The sequence below is a fragment of the Hemibagrus wyckioides genome, linkage group LG02 (assembly GCF_019097595.1).
Source record: "Hemibagrus wyckioides isolate EC202008001 linkage group LG02, SWU_Hwy_1.0, whole genome shotgun sequence".
Taxonomy (NCBI): Eukaryota; Metazoa; Chordata; class Actinopteri; order Siluriformes; family Bagridae; genus Hemibagrus; species Hemibagrus wyckioides.
Genome location: NC_080711.1, coordinates 26,387,683 through 26,407,020, shown reverse-complemented (window position 1 = coordinate 26,407,020; position 19,338 = coordinate 26,387,683). Strand labels below are relative to the sequence as shown.

General features: G+C 36.5%; 1 pseudogene and 5 gene segments (V, D, J or C); all 6 read left to right on the top strand.

The window, feature by feature from the left end:
* Window positions 1-303: 303 nt before the first annotated feature.
* On the top strand, window positions 304-739 carry LOC131363806 (Ig heavy chain V region 914-like; the record flags this gene model as incomplete). The annotated part of the segment is given in 2 exon segments: window positions 304-355; window positions 447-739. Coding segments are annotated over 2 exon segments (345 nt in total), but the record flags the coding sequence as incomplete, so codon positions are not given.
* A 4,817-nt stretch (window positions 740-5,556) lies between these two features.
* LOC131364779 (immunoglobulin heavy variable 1-69-2-like) lies at window positions 5,557-6,972 on the top strand. The segment is given in 3 exon segments: window positions 5,557-5,608; window positions 5,685-6,025; window positions 6,886-6,972. Coding segments are annotated over 3 exon segments (480 nt in total).
* A 39-nt stretch (window positions 6,973-7,011) lies between these two features.
* LOC131364773 (Ig heavy chain V region 5A-like) lies at window positions 7,012-8,064 on the top strand (annotated as a pseudogene).
* A 298-nt stretch (window positions 8,065-8,362) lies between these two features.
* LOC131364767 (immunoglobulin heavy variable 3-7-like) lies at window positions 8,363-9,409 on the top strand. The segment is given in 3 exon segments: window positions 8,363-8,414; window positions 8,495-8,790; window positions 9,341-9,409. Coding segments are annotated over 3 exon segments (417 nt in total).
* A 317-nt stretch (window positions 9,410-9,726) lies between these two features.
* LOC131363486 (Ig heavy chain V region 5A-like) lies at window positions 9,727-10,290 on the top strand. The segment is given in 2 exon segments: window positions 9,727-9,895; window positions 9,989-10,290. Coding segments are annotated over 2 exon segments (402 nt in total).
* A 6,548-nt stretch (window positions 10,291-16,838) lies between these two features.
* Window positions 16,839-17,814, top strand: LOC131342431 (Ig heavy chain V region 5A-like). The segment is given in 2 exon segments: window positions 16,839-17,131; window positions 17,225-17,814. Coding segments are annotated over 2 exon segments (534 nt in total).
* Window positions 17,815-19,338: the final 1,524 nt, after the last annotated feature.

The window sequence follows — 19,338 nt, the reverse complement described above, 5'->3', positions numbered from 1 at the left end:
TTTCTGAACAGACCAGAATGTTCTTCTGGGTGTTACAGTGATACACAGTGATGGATTAAAAAATCATGAGATCTAATGAGTAAAGAGCAGTGATGAACCTGACAGCATGAAACACACCCAGAGTCTTACAGGAAGCTTTTTCTCATCTCAGCTGTTCCTCTGTGAATGTTTTTATATCTCTAGTGGGCGTGTCATGCAAATGAAATCCTGTATTTGAACCATTTATACTGAAACATTCAGCCCAACAACATACCAGCAGTTTGTGTTCATTTACAGCAGCAGGGATCATTTTAATTCTTTGAGATGGGACTAGGCAGTGTTTTGAGTTACTTTACTCTAGCAATCTTCATTCGACGTTAGTATTATTATTTATTTATTATAAAGATTTTAAGGATTTTTTTGCTTTCTTTTTTTTAACATAAAAATATCTTTGTGTGTTCTTGCAGATTCCTGCAGTCAGACACTGATCGAGTCTGATCCAGTGATCATCAAACCTGATCAGTCTCATAAACTGACCTGCACAGCCTCTGGATTAGACTTTAGTAGCTACTGGATGGCTTGGATCAGACAGGCACCTGGAAAAGGGCTGGAATTTCTTGCAACTATCCACGGTGGTAGCATATATTACTCCAGCGCTATTAAGGGCCGCTTCACCATCTCCAGAGACGACAGTAAGAAGCAGGTGTATCTGCAGATGAACAGCATGAGGACAGAAGACACTGCAGTTTATTACTGTGCCCGTGACACACAGTGATACTTCCCCTTAGACATCAGTACAAAAACACATACTTGCTATAGTCACATGACAAACCCACATTTTCAGAAGCTGTGGATTCATGGAGGTCAAAGAACCAAAATACTTTGATTCTCTCTGATTTACCTGTTACCACTTGCTGATTTTTACTGGATTGTTCTAAATATTTCTTTAAAATATCTTAACTAATATTGATTTCCAAATTGATTAATTATTTAAACCAATAGATTTACTATTTTTACCACTGATACTGTATCTGAGTGCTTTCTCTCTCTTTTAAACTGTGCTGATAAAAATGCTCCACTTCTGAATTCCTACTTTATGTTTTTTTGCTGCTCCAAGTCAGATGCTTTTTATTGACAGCCAGAAGATTATAATCTTTTTCTCATAAATAACTCATTCTAGTTATTGATCATTTTGAAAAGAGGAATTTTGTGCCTCTAGAGGGCAGTCTGTACAAACTCAACCACACAATCATTACATAAAGTGTCTTAGTACCCTGGGTTGATCTATTGTCTAATTTTATACAAATAAATACCTGATTAAACCTTTATATGAAATGTGAATTTCTCTGCATGTGAATTTTTTTTTCTTTCAGAGAAAGTAATATTAAAAATGATCTAAAGTAAAGTGGATAATTACGGCTTCTCCGATTCTAATAAATAGTGAGAGTGAAACATTTAGTTGTTGCTTTTCTACACAGAACCTTATAATCATCCACTCATCTATACAGTGAGCAGCATGTGGTTGTGGATTGAACACCTCCATAGTGGTCATGGACACTCCCTATTCAAATAGAGTCGTGTATAAACAGCATGTTCTTGACTGCTCTAGTTTCCAGTGAGCTCTGTGATAGATAACACTCCCATACACTTTAAATCTGGGTGAAGCAGAACTCAGAGAAGGATGATTTTAGGACAGTGTATTTTACTGGTACTCATTTCATGTAAGTTTATGTTTTTTTCTGTTGTGACTAATAGCATTATATCATTATAAAATAACATTACCTAGTTCTACTCTTCTCTTCCAGATTCTTATGGACAGTCCCTGACCTCCTCTGCTTCTGTGGTGAAGAGACCTGGAGAGTCGGTCACTCTGTCCTGTACTGTCTCTGGATTCTCAATGAGCAGCTACTACATGCACTGGATCCGTCAGAAACCAGGACAAGGACTGGAGTGGATCGGATACATTGATTATGGCACTGGCACTACATTCGCTCAGTCACTGCAGGGCCAGTTCTCCATCACTAAAGACACCAGTAAAAACATGCTGTACCTAGAAGTGAAGAGTCTGAAAGCTGAAGACACAGCAGTTTATTACTGTGCACGAGACTCACACTGACACAACAGACTCCAGAGCTGTACAAAAACTTACACAAGCACGTCCTCATGAGCTGTAAATATTCCCTCAGCAGGAAGCTGCACCCCAGAGACATTTATTATGCAGAACAACATCCATTCACACTCAGCACTCAGATCTTCTTTATTCCAATCTAATTTAGCAGTTATTAATATTAATCATAATAATCCCCATGTTATGTATCACATTTACATTATGATGTCTTTAATTATTTGACTTGAGGCAAATCAGCTCTAGGACAATGATTCTGATGACTAGTTGTGACTATATACTGTACTATTCATGCTTTTATTCCTCCTTTGTGATAGCAGCTGCAGGAACAATACAGGTAAATGATTAATTTCCTGAATTTAGAAACACAGAGTCTGTTCAGCAGCACAGAATCTGGCAAGAGATCACGTGATATGTACATGTTTTCTGCAGCATCATTACTACAAACTCCTAAATATGAAAATCAGCAGCACACTTGTTTTCAAGAAGGATTCATGAAATTATGGAATCTAACAGCTGAAAGATGTTCATGTAAATTCACCCATATATATATATATATAATCAGCCTATTGCTCACCCCAACTTCATTTCACACAACTGAATAAAATAGCTTGATGATGGAGCTGATGGTTGCTCAATACTACATCTTTGTTATAATGTTAACCAAAGGTACCTGAGACTTCTTTACTGTATATTTCTTCCCTCAGAATATCTTGAGTGTGTTGATGATGATCTTTGATTGTTATGTTTTATCTGCTAGGTGTCAGCAGTGATGAGATCAGACTGGACCAGTCTCCTGCTGTGGTAAAGAGACCTGGAGAAACTGTGAAGATCTCTTGTAGGATACATGGCTTTGATGTGACTGAGTACTACATGCACTGGATACGTCAGAAACCAGGGAAAGCTCTGGAATGGGTTGGATATGTGAACTCTGGTACAACAGATGAACCCCCATATGCAGACTCCATGAAAAGGCATTTTCTCCTCTCTGAAGATGTCTCAGAAAGCACACAGTACTTAGAGGCCAAGAGTCTGAGGACAGAGGACACTGGGGTTTATTACTGCGCTTATTACTACAGCTGTACTAAAACCAGACACACATTGTAACTGAACTAACTAAATTTTCTTCACTTGTAATTCATACACAGATAAACACAGCCTGTATCTAGATACTGCTCCAATTATCCATAATTGTACCCGGATATAACCCTAAAGTGGGAGTGGGCTAAACCACATTTTTTTTAAACATACTAAAAATACTAACAATTTTTTTTTATTAAATTATTTCACTCCTGGATAGAGTGGAAAAATGCCCATGATAGAAATGGCAGCTCTGTCAGCATGCTGTGTGAATGTGGTTCTGACTGTTCCTCATCCAACAAACTAACAGACTAATAGGATTAAAAACAAACCTCCTGTGTGTATTAGTGCATGCTCAGAACACACTACAACTTCACCATATCAACAATACCACACGTTTATGTGGCTCATCTAGTACAGAAATCATAACATACAGAAACTACAGAGACCTATGGCCTCTCTGTAAACCCTGCAGCTGGAAACCGTGTCATAGCAGCTTTTGTAGAAATGTAACTAACACCTTCTGAACACTCAGTCAGCTGTACTAAAACCAAACACACATTTTTACACAGTGTTTATATTGAACGAGTCACATGTACTCTTATCATTTATCTATTCTATATCTATCTGAAGTTAATTTTAATTTTAATCTTTACTTATTTTGATTTACATATATTAATCTCACTTATCTTAATATGTGCTTCAGGAATATAATTATGAGTTATCAGCCATGACAAAAGTTTACCAGAAGTATAAAATAGTATATATAATGACCTCATCTAATGTCCATGTTTCTAGCAAATTCGAGAAAGGAAAGCAGGTCAGAAAGGTCTGACCTGCGTATATATGTCCTCACTAACTATATAGGGAGCTAGGAACAGAGTATGCCTTGAGCATAGGAGAGAAGAAGGGCATAACAGGCCACAGATATGAAAACAATAAGATATGAGACTCATATGACAGCATGAGGGTGCAAAACAACCAGAGTTAAAATTAGAAGCAAAATTCATACACAATATACAAACATAATGCAGAAGCACGGTAAAGGCGGACATCACAGAGTGATGAGAAGCTAAAGAGATATGATGCTTATGTAGGCCCGTAAGCTGTGTATAAAAAAAGAACCATTCTAGTGGCTGGTAATAACTAAAACAAGTGAAAAAACGGCAAAAGCACCGAATGGCAGTCGAGCATAGATGTGAGGTACAGGTGAAATATGCATGAATGATGGGAGGGAAATAAACTAAAAACTAGACCAAACTAACCTAAATTAAACTAAACAAAACTAAACTATAAACAGAGCAAATAAGTTAGCCACTAGGCAATAAGCAAAACTAAGCAAGTAAGTAAATAAGGATAGCACCATCCCTTAAGAGTTGGGGAAATTAATTAAATGCCAGGCAACCACAATGATCCTCACAAAGCAAGTGCACAAGTACACAAGTGTATAGGATACAATAATAATAAATACATTCCTTAAATACAATACATGGTGTATTTAGTAATGCCTAAATTTTAGCAAATACTAACACTTGTTAAAGCCGAACTATGATAAACAGCCCTAGGCCTGACTTAAAGGCCAGCAGTTGGTATCCACAGGGTCATCAGTATAGATAAACACTAAAGGGAAGGAGGGGTTGTTATTATAGGGCATATTAATTAGCAGAAAAAAATTCCTTACGTCAAAACACTTATGAGACAAATAGGAGGCGTAGCAATAGCAATAGGAGGGGTAAAGATACCAGTACAAACAGAGGGGGTTTTTGTACGGGGGGTGTGCACTTGACCACATCAGGCCTGAAGCTGTGTATTTTGAGTGCCAATTTTGGTGTTATTGTTTTTTGCAGTAAAGCCGGTTGCTTCTTCTCAACCACGCCTGGAGAAGTTTCTTTATTTTATTTTTATAGATTAGTAAAGTTTTGTAAGTATTTGGTAATAATGGGTAATTAGAGAAGTCTTCAGAACCACCCTGTAATGTGTCCACTCAGAGGGGGACATCTTCCAGATTATTTTCCAGATTATAACTGTGCACGAGAGTTACACTTTTATTCCTCCTATTTGTGATTCCAGCTGCAGGTACACTTCAGGTCAGTGGTTAATTTCCTAAATTTATAAACATAAAGTCTGTTCAAAAGCACAGAATCTGATTAGAGATCAAACGAAATGTACATGTTTTCGGCAGCATCATTACTACAAACTCCTAAATATAAAAATCATCTGTAGGGGGCAGCAGCACGCTTGTTTTCAAGAAGGCTTCATGAAACTATGAAATCTAACAACTGAAGGATGTTTATGCAAATTCATCCTGTTATATAAAAAATCAGCCTGTTGCTTTCCAGTTTGTGTCACACGACTGAATCAAAGAGTTGATGATGGGGCTGAGGGTCACTCAATACTACATCTTTGTTATAATGATAACCAAAGGTACCTGAGACTTCTTTTGTGTATATATCTTGACTGTGTTGATGATGATCTTTGATTGTTATGTTTTATCTGCTAGGTGTCAGCAGTGATGAGATCAGACTGGACCAGTCTCCTGCTGTGGTAAAGAGACCTGGAGAAACTGTGAAGATCTCTTGTAAGATAAGTGGATATTCAATGACAAGCAACTACATACACTGGATACAACAGAAACCAGGGAAAGCTCTGGAATGGCTTGGCCGGATGAATACAGGCAATAATCAAGCAATATATGCAGAGTCTGTGAAGAACCAGCTCACCTTAACAGAAGACGTCTCAGCAAGCACACAGTACTTAGAGGCCAAGAGTCTGAGGACAGAGGACACTGCAGTTTATTACTGCACCCGAAGAGCCACAGTGACTGGAGCTGAGGAAGCAGCTGTACTAAAACCAGACAAACATTTTCACAGAGTTTATTTTAAACAAGTCACATGTACTGTTATCATTTATCTATTATGTTCTGAGGTTATTAAAAAGATAAATTATATTTTATTTACAATTGATTATATTACAATAATCTTTTTTTTTGTATTCGAGTGCCGGCTCCAGAGTCCATCCCAGGAACACTGAGTGTACAGCCTGGACATGTTACACATTCACACACTCCTTCACATTTAGAAAAGACAAATCACCTGCTGATTCAATTTCTTGAAGCACATTATTTCAGACTTTTGAATAAGAAAGAAGATGAAGTATAGAGAACAGTTTCACTGTTGAGTTGTTGATAGATATTAGATTTCAGCTTTGCCTTCTGCTCACTAGAGATTACAATTCTTCTTCAGAATTTAAAAACACCTGATCTAGAATCTTCTCAGCTATTTCTCTCTGGATTCATCAGTTAAAGCCTCTAGACTGCAGACTATACCAGAATGAACATCATGTTCTATTGAACGGTTTGATTATAATGTTAAATGTAGTTCATGCTGTTTAGAAAACACTGCAGTATTTCACCATGTCAGAGTCAAATATAGAATCAGTTACTCACAGCAATTATTATTAAGTTCTCAAAAACATAAACCAGGAAATTTGCAGAATCATTTCTGTGTTAATGTAATTCTCTAGAGTCTACACATGACTGATAATGACATAAAGGATTGTTTATCTAATTATTTTTATTTTCATGTATTATGGCAGAGATTCATATGAATTTGAGGGAACTGGAAATGGAGCAGTTTTCAACAGGTGAATTATTTTCCACATTAAATTGATATTGATTAAAACAGTGTGAATGTGATTAACAGCTGCAGAGCTGCACTCAACACAGCCTCTCTGGAATGTTTATGCAAATCTGCATCTCCTCTTGTAATATTAGCAGCGTGCTGATCTAGAGAGGAAACACTTCTCATTAGTCTTCCTTCAACACAAACATGTTAGCTTCAGCTCCACTGCTGCTGCTGGCTCTCGCCCCCTGTGAGTGTTTGGATTGAAGCTTTATTATTTCATCTGATCCTTTCAGTTGGACATGTCAACCTTTTCTTTTTCTCTTTTCACAGATGTGTTCTGTGCTACTGAGCTCATCCAGCCAGACTCACTGCTTATAAAGCCAGGAGAGACTTTAACCATCACCTGTAAAGTGTCTGGAGCTTCTATCACTGATAGCAGCAGCCACTATGGAACAGCTTGGATTCGACAACCTGCAGGAAAAGCTTTAGAATGGATCAATATAATTTATTATAATGGTGATATTTATAAGAAAGATTCACTTAAAGTTTGTCATCTCTCGAGACACTTCCAGTAACACTGTGACCTTACGGGGACAGAACATGCAGACTGAAGACACAGCTGTGTATTACTGCGCTCGTGACTCACAGTGAGACAGAATAGTGGATTCCTCTTACAAAAACCTTATGAGACATGTTACACACATCCTCACAACAAGCTGTAGTGCTTCACAAAAGCCTCATCACAATTCACTTTTCTAATTAAATAACAACTACATTTTACTGATTAACTAATCCCCCAATTAAAAACACTTCAGTCTAGATATATAGATAATTATTTAACAAAAACTATAATAAACATTTGCTCAGTTCATAATTATTATGAAAATGTTGCTGTTTGAAATGAAAAGCATCTGAATATCCAGGTAACATTCCATCTGTTTTACATTTTTGAAAGCAGTTTTTACTTCAGATAACTGAGTTCAAATGATACTCACAATAATTCCTCCAATAATTTTGATTCAATACACGACACAGAGAGAGGTATTAGAGGAACAAAACACGTCCACACATGCTACTGTATCCCATCACCCTGTCATTGATTAGTTTCCTATATCATGCCTCCATGTGTTTTATTCCTGACTCAATCTGTCACTGAGCTCTTCTGCTTCTGTTGTATTTTAGATAAAAGACCTAGTTTCTAATGTTTGTTGCATTGAGAGGACAGTCTTTGTGAATGAAACCATCTTTAACTGCTGATGCTCATTAATATACATTCAGCTTCAGTTACAGTGATACACAGTGATGGATTAAAAAGACATGAGACGTAATGAGTAAAGAGCAGTGATGAACCTGACAGCATGAAACACACCCAGAGTCTTACAGGAAGCTTTTTCTCATCTCAGCTGTTCCTCTGTGAATGTTTTTATATCTCTAGTGGGCGTGTCATGCAAATGAAATCCTGTATTTGAACCATTTATACTGAAACATTCAGCCCAACAACATACCAGCAGTTTGTGTTCATTTACAGCAGCAGGAATCATTTTAATTCTTTGAGATGGGACTAGGCAGTGTTCTGAGTTACTTTACTCTAGCAATCTTCATTCAATGTTAGTATTATTTATTTCATATAGACAAAAATATTGATATATTTTTCATACTTTTATTTTTACTTTGTGTGTTCTTGCAGATTCCTGCAGTCAGACACTGATCGAGTCTGATCCAGTGATCATCAAACCCGATCAGTCTCATAAACTGACCTGCACAGCCTCTGGATTAGACATTAGTAGCTACTGGATGGCTTGGATCAGACAGGCGCCTGGAAAAGGACTGGAATTTGTTGCAACTATCGAGTATGATAGTGCTAGCAAATATTACTCCAGTGCAGTTCAGGGCCGCTTCACCATCTCCAGAGACAACAGTAAGAAGCAGGTGTATCTGCAGATGAACAGCATGAGGACAGAAGACACTGCAGTTTATTACTGCGCTCGTGACACACAGTGATACTTCCCCTTAGACATCAGTACAAAAACACATACTTGCTATAGTCACATGAGAAGCTCACATTGTCTGGACATTAATCCTGATGTAAAATTTTTTTTGATTCCCTGAATATATGTAAAATATTATGCATAAATTCCCATTGTCACAGAGAAATCAATATTAATCTCAATGATTATGGAAGCTGTTATTTAATGTTAATTAATGATTATTAATTTGAGATTAATATTGATTTCTCAGTTAACTTATTGGTTAAACCACTAGATTTACTTTACCACTGATACTGTATCTGAGTGCTTTCTCTCTTTTAAACCATCTTTAATCATTTTCATTGTTGCTTCAAGTGAGTTTTTTTTTTTTTGACAGCAAGAAAATGATAATCTTTTTCTCCTAAATGACTCTTTCTAGTTCTGGATCATTTGGAAACAGGTATTTTGTGCCTCTAGAGGGCAGTCTGTACAAACTCAACCATCTCAATGTGTTTCCATCTGTACATTTAGGCAATCTCTCTTTTCACATTCTGTTATGACTCCAGCATGATGACACTCAGATTAAACTCAGTTATATAAAGCATCTTACTGACCTGCTTTGTATTGATCAGTAAATAAGGTTCTTAGTTATAGAAACACTGATTTCTGTGGAAAATTCATATGAAGTCAAACAAGTGAGACAATCGATTATCTTATTTTATACAAATAAACACCTCATTAAACTTTTGATTAATTTATAGCTTACACATATCAATTTTCATAATCCCAGGATCCTCAAGCATACATAACAATTATTATGATGTATATAGGCTTTGAGTTTTTTGATAAAGAAATTAAAGTATTTGATGAAGCTTCTATTCTATTATAAACCCACATATCCTCCATCAGATGAATCTCCTCCTCATGATTTAAATACATTTCAGATACATTCTCCTCCCATCATCAGCAGATAAACAAATCCAAGCGTCAGAGCTGGATCTCACTCTATTTATATGATGTGATGGTGTCTGTTAAACTTTGGAGAACAGAGAAGACTCCAGTACAAACAACACACACCATGTTCTCTACATCTCTACTGCTCCTGCTGGCAGCTGCTTCTTGTGAGTGCTTTATCAAATTCATTCATTTACTAGATGAAGAATAAAGGTGCAGCAGATATTGTGTGAGATATCACCATGTGTTTTCCTCCACAGATGTACATGGTGAGGAACTGACTCAGCCTGCTTCCATGACAGTCCAGCCAGGCCAGAGTCTCTCCATCCACTGCAAGGTTTCATATTCAGTTACGGGCGATCATACAGCTTGGATCCGACAACCTGCAGGAAAAGCTCTGGAGTGGATTGGATACATCTATTCTAATGGGAATACACTTTACAGTGACAAACTGAAAAATAAGTTCAGAATCTCCAGAGACACTTCTACTAACACAATTGGAGGACAGAACATGCAGACTGAAGACACAGCTGTGTATTACTGCGCTCGTGAACCACAGTGAGACAGAATAGTGGATTCCTCTTACAAAAACCTTATGAGACATGTTACACACATCCTCTCAATGCAACTAATAAATCATCTCAGTCACTCATGCACTTTTTTCATTTTTTTTTAAAAAGAAAACATTACTGAAAGAGTGTTCATTCTGAACTATTATTAATCCCTTAATTTTACAGGATTTTTAACCAGCAGATGGAATCAGTGTTTACTGAGTGGATTCAGGAATAATACAGCATGTTTCCAGCAGTGTGTTGTGTTTAACACACAGTCTGTTCTCACAGTGTGAGGTGCAATAAGTTAAATAACTGAAGGAGGCAGCAGAGTTTAACAAATAAAGTTGAGAAAAAAGGTGAATCCACAAAATGCATTCTGTATGAGACTCATTCACTATCACTCATTATCAGACAAATATCTGATTATTTTTCATAAATTAGGATTATTACATATTACGTGAGATTTACACCTACTCTGTAGCATTTTCTTTTGCATGTGTGAAATGTTCACAGTTTATATTTATGTGTTCATGTGAGACAGTGAAGGCTAAGACATACTAGACACATCTTCACAAAGGCTTCTGGATGAAGAAGTAGATGAAGTAAATTCTTTAAATTTAACAACAGACAAGTTGTTTGCATGAGCTCCTGACTGATCGAGTCAGTGATGGTTTTTGACCTGAATTATTTCTTTAATTAAAATTTGTTTCTATTAGACTCACAGATGAAAAATGAAAGTTTCTGAACAGACCAGAATGTTCTTCTGGGTGTTACAGTGATACACAGTGATGGAATAAAAAGACATGAGATCTAATGAGTAAAGAGCAGTGATGAACCTGACAGCATGAAACACACCCAGAGTCTTACAGGAAGCTTTTTCTCATCTCAGCTGTTCCTCTGTGAATGTTTTTATATCTCTAGTGGGCGTGTCATGCAAATGAAATCCTGCATTTGAACCATTTATGCTGAAACATTCAGCCCAACAACATACCAGCAGTTTGTGTTCATTTACAGCAGCAGGAATCATTTTAATTCTTTGAGATGGGACTAGGCAGTGTTTTGAGTTACTTTACTCTAGCAATGTTCATTCAATGTTGGTTTTATTGTTGTACACTTTTATCAAAAAAATCTTCTTTCATTATTTCTGTTTTTTATGTAACTTAACACCTATCTTTTTGTATTCTTCTATTTCAGATTCCTGCAGTCAGACACTGATCCAGTCTGATCCAGTGATCATCAAACCTGATCAGTCTCATAAACTGACCTGCACAGCCTCTGGACTTGACTTCAGTAGCTACTGGATGGCTTGGATCAGACAGGCGCCTGGAAAAGGACTGGAATGGGTTGCAACTATCTCACACACCAGTGGTAGCATATATTACTCTAATGCAGTAAAGGGTCACTTCACCATCTCCAGAGACAACAGTAAAATGCAGGTGTATCTGCAGATGAACAGCATGAAGACAGAAGACAAGCTGGGGAACAATAGTCTGTTTCGGGTGGGGAAGAATGGAAAAAAATGGGGAAGAAGGGGAAGAAAGAAGAAAAGAGAGAAAAGAGAAGAAAAGAAAGAAAGGAAGAAAGCAAAAGAGAGACAGAGTGCCACGTGTGATTTATATGCACCTGTTTTGCAATTTTTTTTTAAAAAATGTGCTTTTTACAAAAAAATCACAAAAAATTCACACTGACCCGGTTCGAATCCCACCTCAGACAAGGATTAAATTAATTAATATGATTTAATTCAGTTTTGAAATGGCAATTGTTAGTCTACAGAAACATTCCTGTTGACTTCGATTATTTAATTATATGTAAAATATGGCTTCTCAGTACAACCTACTGTTAGAAATATTGTCTTTTTTTTTTACATAGATGAGAATAATACAGCACAAAACACACACCATAACAATATACATAAGTGCTAAATTATTATAAAATATTAACAAAGTATAGAAATCTATAAACAAAAAACTACCAATATTTATATTATTAAATATATATGTTAAAGCACACACCTAAATATGCAGTAACCTCCCAAAACTTATAAATAATGATTAAACAAAGAATACATTCAAATCAAGTCAAGTCAAGAAGCTTTTATTGTCCTTTTGACCACATATAGCTGACACAGTATACAGTGAAATGAGACAACGTTTCTCCAGGACCCTGGTGCTACATAAACAACATAACAACATATAATTACAAAACACCACAGAGCTAAGGACAGAAACAGTGCAAGACAAAAGACTTGGATAATGTGCAAATACAATTCAAATAATACATCACATGTACCCTAACAATAAATACAAGTGACAAATTATAAAATAGCAATATATTAAACTATAAACAAAAAAGAAAAATGCTATTTAAACATCAAATATTTAAATATAAAATATACATAGAACTTTGTAAGAATACAAGCACTATATGCAACATATCTATATTTTCTTTATTTTTTGAGCACCTGCTATTTTGTCATCGTCTCTGTCACTGGACAATAAATTCTGGCCATGTCCTGGCTATGTCCAGTTGCTGATGTCCTAGAATGACCACTCTTTCTGCAAGTGTCGGCCTTCCACTCACCTAATGTATGGCACAGGTGGTTGAAATGCTGTTGGAGGAACATGGCTTGGCTGATGGACCATCATGTAGGGTGGAGTGCTGCTGGGCTGGGGAGTGCTGGTTGCTGAGGCTCCAGGGTCCATGTCCAGGGTCCGAATGTGGGTTCGGCGTGGGGACCATGCTTGATAGAAATGCTGGGCCCATTGGGAACAGCACTGGCTTGCGCCAGTATGCCTAAAACAACATGATGAAAAAAATAATCATTAGTAGTCTACGTATATGGCAGTAGAATTTAAGCAATGGGTAAAGAGTTTAGGTGAGATATTTCAGATATAATATACTGAGATATTTACATACCAAATTCTCCTCAATAACTTAAGTGGTAGAATCTGAAAAAAAGTGATGAGTGTCCACAGGCCTGCACTGGACATTTACTTATCTGTAACATTAAAAAAACACTGTCAGTTGGCACGCAGCCTATAGATTTCATGGTATGGATTCATGTCTTTTCTATGCATACCTTCTGCTGAGAAGCAGGTCTGTCCCCAGCTGCAGAGGGCCACACACCTGTGCTGGAAAACTGCCATGGCCTTACGAGATTTTTGAGGCTTCTGTAATCAAAAATCTGTGAAAGTTAAATTCGGCATGTTGAATTGAATAATAATTAAATCATAATATACAATAATTAAATGAATAAAAACGAACATGCAATTGACTATCGTTCTTCAGGTAGCGCCATAGGATTTGACTATTGTTTAATAGCTCTTCTGGGAGCTACTTTAAACTATTTAAATGAAGACTTAAAAAAAAATATATTGTGGAATTAAGTTACATTAAACATGCAGCTTTCTTTTTGGGAAGCTGAGCTCACTCAAAAACACCCCTTCAAATAATTGAGTTTTGGTGTTGTTTTTAAGTGTTGTTAAGCTTTTTTAAGTGTTGTTTTTTAAGCCTCTGAGAAGTCTGACAGCTAAAATAACTAAGCAGAAAAATCCTCCTGTAATTAAAAGCAAGCTGTTAAGAGAAAAACTAATCTAAAAACAGCAAACTGCATATAAAACCTCCGCTGGTTTCCAGCAGAACGTCGACCTTTCCAACATGGCGGAGGAATTGACGTGTCTGTATACAAATCACAGCGGCGCCCTCTACTGCCTCCTGATATAAGTGAATAGGACAAGCTGTTATAACAGGAAAGTGTATGTATTAACCATTTATTATCAGATTTTATCGAAACACATTCATCATGCATTATAACCTTAAATAATGCTTAAATAAAAATATTAAGAATATAATGCGCCATGTTGATGTTTTTTGAAAGTCCCGCCCCTTTTTGTGGTTTTCATTTAAAAGTCCAGAGCGCGTGCTTGCGTCATCTAGAAGGCTTTTAAAAGAGATTTCAAAAGAAAACGACGGAGACAGCGACACTGCGGATTACCTGGAGATATTTCAAGGATAAACAGCAGATTTTCTTGGAGAGAAATGATGGATTTAGGTAAGTATCTTCCCTTCCTAGGTAGATGGACAGGCCGGGGCCTGGCCTGCGCCGCCGGGATGCTCGCGCTCACCTCCGCGGGATACTGCGCGTATCGCTGGCTGAAGAGGAGCAGCGATCTTCAAGCTGCTGAACTTCAAGCTGCTCACGGTGAGAAAAGCTCACTTTTTACTCAGTCTGTGTGTTTCTAATCGCTTTAGAACTTACAGAGAGAGTGTGTGTGGAAAATGAATGACTTTAATCGGTACAGAGGACAAACAGGATCAAATCTCCTGTGTAGTTTAGCTAACAGAGCTAGTCGAAAGCTAAGGCGCTAACATTAGCCGGCGATGCTACATGGCTCATATCAAGAGCATTTTAAAGTATAAAAGTGATTATTTTGTGGATTAAAACATTTCGAGGCACAACATCATGACTTTTAGACTTTTAGAAATAGTCTTGAAGTTTTATGAAAATAATCAAGTACAGGGCGGAGTCACGAAGCCTGACATGAAGCGGAGTTACTGTTAGCACCGGGATTATTATTATTATTATTATTATTATTATTATTATTATTATTATTATTATTATTATTATTATTGAAGTGTTTTATTTCTCTTCTTGGTCTCGGCATTGTTTCTTCTGATGTGTTAATAGTTAGAGTGAATGTTGTGGTAATGAGTGAGTTCCTGTTAGCGCATCATTGTAGCAGCTGTAAAGAGTCAGTCCCTCACCAACTCGCCTTTTTATTTCCCTTCCTCTTCAATAAGACTCGTTTCTCCTTACTGATCACTAATATAACACTCTGATTAAAGACATGAAGGGGATGAGAGAGTGTCTTCTTGAAATATTTTCTTTCCTACATGAATGTCAGTTTCCACTGATGAAATTTGTCATCTCCGTGACATACTGATGTGGTTAAATGTGTCAAATGTTTTCCAGGATCTGTTGTTGATGATGTGGAGGAAGCCGAGACCACCGAGGTATGTGTCAGGAAAAAAGGACTAGGATTAATATATTATATACTACAATATCAAATATATTAGCTGTTCATTTCTAACAGGTGTGTGTGTGTGTGTGTGTGTGCACTGTATTAATGTCGCAACTTCCTTCACTTCTGAGATTTTGCACAGAAGTTATGTGTAGAATTATGTGTCAATTGAATTGTTTCTGTTAACATAATAATGAATAATTCCTAATAGACACCCAAGTCATTACTAATCCAAGCCTTTGTACTGGAACATTTCTGTTTGTGAAGTGACGCAAATGACTAAGTTACAAGAACTCTCAACTCTTGCTTGCATGTACTCCAGTTATTAAACACAGCCACTAAGCTGAACTGATGAACTGTAAAAATGTGACAGCGTTTTCATCCTCAGCTCCTCCAAAACCAGCCTGTGGATGTCCAAAGTACAGACCTGAGTCTATTGGTTAAAAGGATGTGCAAAGGATGTCTTTTTGTTCTGCAGCATTCAGACTCTCTAAAGACCAAGTGATACCATTTCTGATCACCCATTATATCTGTACTTTTATACTGTAAGTTTGGCTTCAGCAATGTTCATTTTCTGGTTCTCTAAATGACTAAATAAATTGCAGCTAAATTTCTCCATCTGCAGGTTTTATGTGTTCAGGAGTCCACAAGAGAACAAATGTCTGTGCTCTCATCAATAGAGAACCAAAACTACTGGAATTAGAGGTGTAAGGATATATATATATACTGTAAATAAAAATATAATTGCTTAGTATCATGAGGCAATAATCATGATAATGTATTCAGTCACTTGTTCATCTTTTAGGAAGTGTGTTATTCGGGTCAGAGTGCTGGATCCAGAGTCCATTTCAGGACCACTGAGTGTACAGCCTGGACATGTTACACATGCCCTTTTAAACTGTGATTTATATGCTTCATTTATGTTTCTTATATAGCTGTAGTTTTTGTTCTTAGATCTGTCTGTCTGTCTGTCTGTCTATCACACCTAGTTTCAATTTAGAGAAGACAAGTCACCTGTTTGATTCCTGATTTAATTTCTTGAAAAGTTTCTTCATTTTAAACTTTTGAATAATAAAGTAGATGAAGTATAGAGAATAGTTTCACTGTTGAGTTGTTGATAGATATTAGATTTCAGCTTTGTCTTCTGCTCACTAGAGATTACAATTCTTCTTCAGAATTTAAAAACACCTGATCTAGAATCTTCTCAGCTATTTCTCTCTGGATTCATCAGTTAAAGACTCTAGAGTGCAGACTATACCAGAATGAACATCATGTTCTATTGAACGGTTTGATTATAATGTTAAATGTAGTTCATGCTGTTCAGAAAACACTGCAATATTTCACCACGTCAGAGTCAAATATGACATGAGCATCATTTCTGTGTTAATGTAATTCTCTAGAGTGCAGCCTACACATGACTGATAATGATGTAAATGATTGTTTATATAATTATTATTAATTTTATGTAATAATTCAGATTAATTTAAGTGTACTGGAAATAGATCAGTTTTCAATCTGACCATCAGAGGAACTGTTAATTACATCACAAAACATCCATATCATTAATAATAATAACAACAAACAACCAAATTCTTTTCCACTATGGAACAGCTTGGATTCGATAACTTGACAACATTTGAATACATTTCAGATACATTCTCCTCCCATCATCAGCAGATAAGCAAATCCAAGCATCAGAGCTGGATCTCACTCTATTTATATGATGTGATGGTGTCTGTTAAACTTTGGAGAACAGAGAAGACTCCAGTACAAACAACACACACCATGTTCTCTACATCTCTACTGCTCCTGCTGGCAGCTGCTTCTTGTGAGTGTTTTATCAAATTCATTCATTTACTAGATGAAGAATAAAGGTGCAGCAGATATTGTGTGAGATATCACCATGTGTTTTCCTCCACAGATGTACATGGTGTGGAACTGACTCAGCCTGCTTCCATGACAGTCCAGCCAGGCCAGAGTCTCTCCATCCACTGCAAGGTTTCATATTCAGTTACAAGCGATGGTACAGCTTGGATCCTACAACCTGCAGGAAAAGCTCTGGAGTGGATTGGATACATCAGTAGTGGTGGGAGTACTTATTACAGTGACAAACTGAAAAATAAGTTCAGCATCTCCAGAGACACTTCTACTAACACAATAACAATTGGAGGACAGAACATGCAGACTGAAGACACAGCTGTGTATTACTGCGCTCGTGACTCACAGTGAGACAGAATAGTGGATTCCTCTTACAAAAACCTTATGAGACATGTTACACACATCCTCTCAATGCAACTAATAAATCATCTCAGTCACACTTTCACTTTCTTTCACTGGAATAAAGTCAGAATAGTTTGCAGTGTTTTAAAACACAGTCACACAAAATCTTTATTAAATAAAAAATAAAACATCAGTTTATTCTAAACTATTATTAATCCCTTCATTTTACAGGATTTTAACAACAGTTGGAATCAGTGTTTACTGAGTGGATTCAGGAATAATACAGCATGTTTCCAGCAGTGTGTTATTTGTGTTGAATATTACCAAATTTACACTTGATATGTAGTATGATATGAAAACAGAATAAAAAATACATTCTATCCTCCATTATCCCTCAGTCATTATCATGATGATGTGAAACCTCTGGTAGGTTTGAGTTTTACAGATTAATTCATTAAGGGAATGCTTTAATTTCTTTAGCAGGTGTGAAATGTTTACATTTCATATAATAGGTTTATGTGAAATACTGAAGGCTAAAACATATTAGAGAAATCATCTCAAAGTCTACTGGATTAAGGGTTTTGCTCCTTGTGGTTTATTCAAAAAGGATACGTAAAAAAGAGAAGCAGATGCTTTATTTCATCATTCACACAAAATTCCCAAGATTTAACAACAGACAAGTTGTTAGCCTGAGCTCCTGACTAAATAAATTAGTGATTTGTGACCTGAATTACTTTTTTAATTAAATTCAGTTTCTATTAGACACACAGATAAAAATCTAAAAAGACATGAGATCTAATGAGTAAAGAGCAGAGATGAACCTGACAGCATGAAACACACCCAGAGTCTTACAGTAAGATGCAGGTGTATCTGCAGATGAACAGCATGAGGACAGAAGACACTGCAGTTTATTACTGCACCCGTGACACACACTGATTCTTCCCCTTACACATACTTGCTATAGTCACATGACAAACCCACATTTTCTGGACATTTATCCTGATGTAATATTTATTTAATTCCCTGAATATATGTAATATATTTTGCATATATTCATGATGTGACAGACTGAGAACTGTGGAAGCAGTGTTCACAAATCTAGAGAATTGAGCTCATTGAGACTAATATAGATTTCCCAATTAACTGATTGGTTAAACTAATTGATTTAGTATTTTACCTCTGATACTGTATCTTTTAAACCATGCTGAGAGATATGCTGCAATTCTGAATTCCTTATTCATTCATTTTTATTGCTGCTTTACATGAGATCTTTTTTATTGACAGCATCTTTTTTTTCTCCTCTATGACTCTTTCTAGATCTGGATCATTTAAAACATGTCTTTTCTGCCACTAGAGGGCAGTGTGTACAAACTCAAACATCTCAGTCTGTTTCTATCTGTACATTTAGGCATTCTCTCTTTTCACATTCTGCTCTGAATGCATCCAGCATCATGACACTCAGATTAAACTGAATTACATAAAGCATCTTAGCAACCTGTGTTGTGTTGATCAACAAATAACTCTCTTTTTTTTTTGGAAAACCTGATTTCACAGAAAATTCTTAGGGAGTTGAATGAGCAAGATCAATTGCCAAGTTTTATACAAATAATCACCTGATTAAATTCAGAACTTACATATATCAATCATCATAATCCCAGGATCTGCAAGCATGCATAATTATTATTATGCTAAATCTAATATTTATTCTTTTTGCATTCACAAGACTTTAACATTTGCTTTGGAAAAGCATTTGATGAAGAGGCTTCTGCTCCATTATAAACCCACACATCCTCCATCAGATGAATCTCCTCCTCA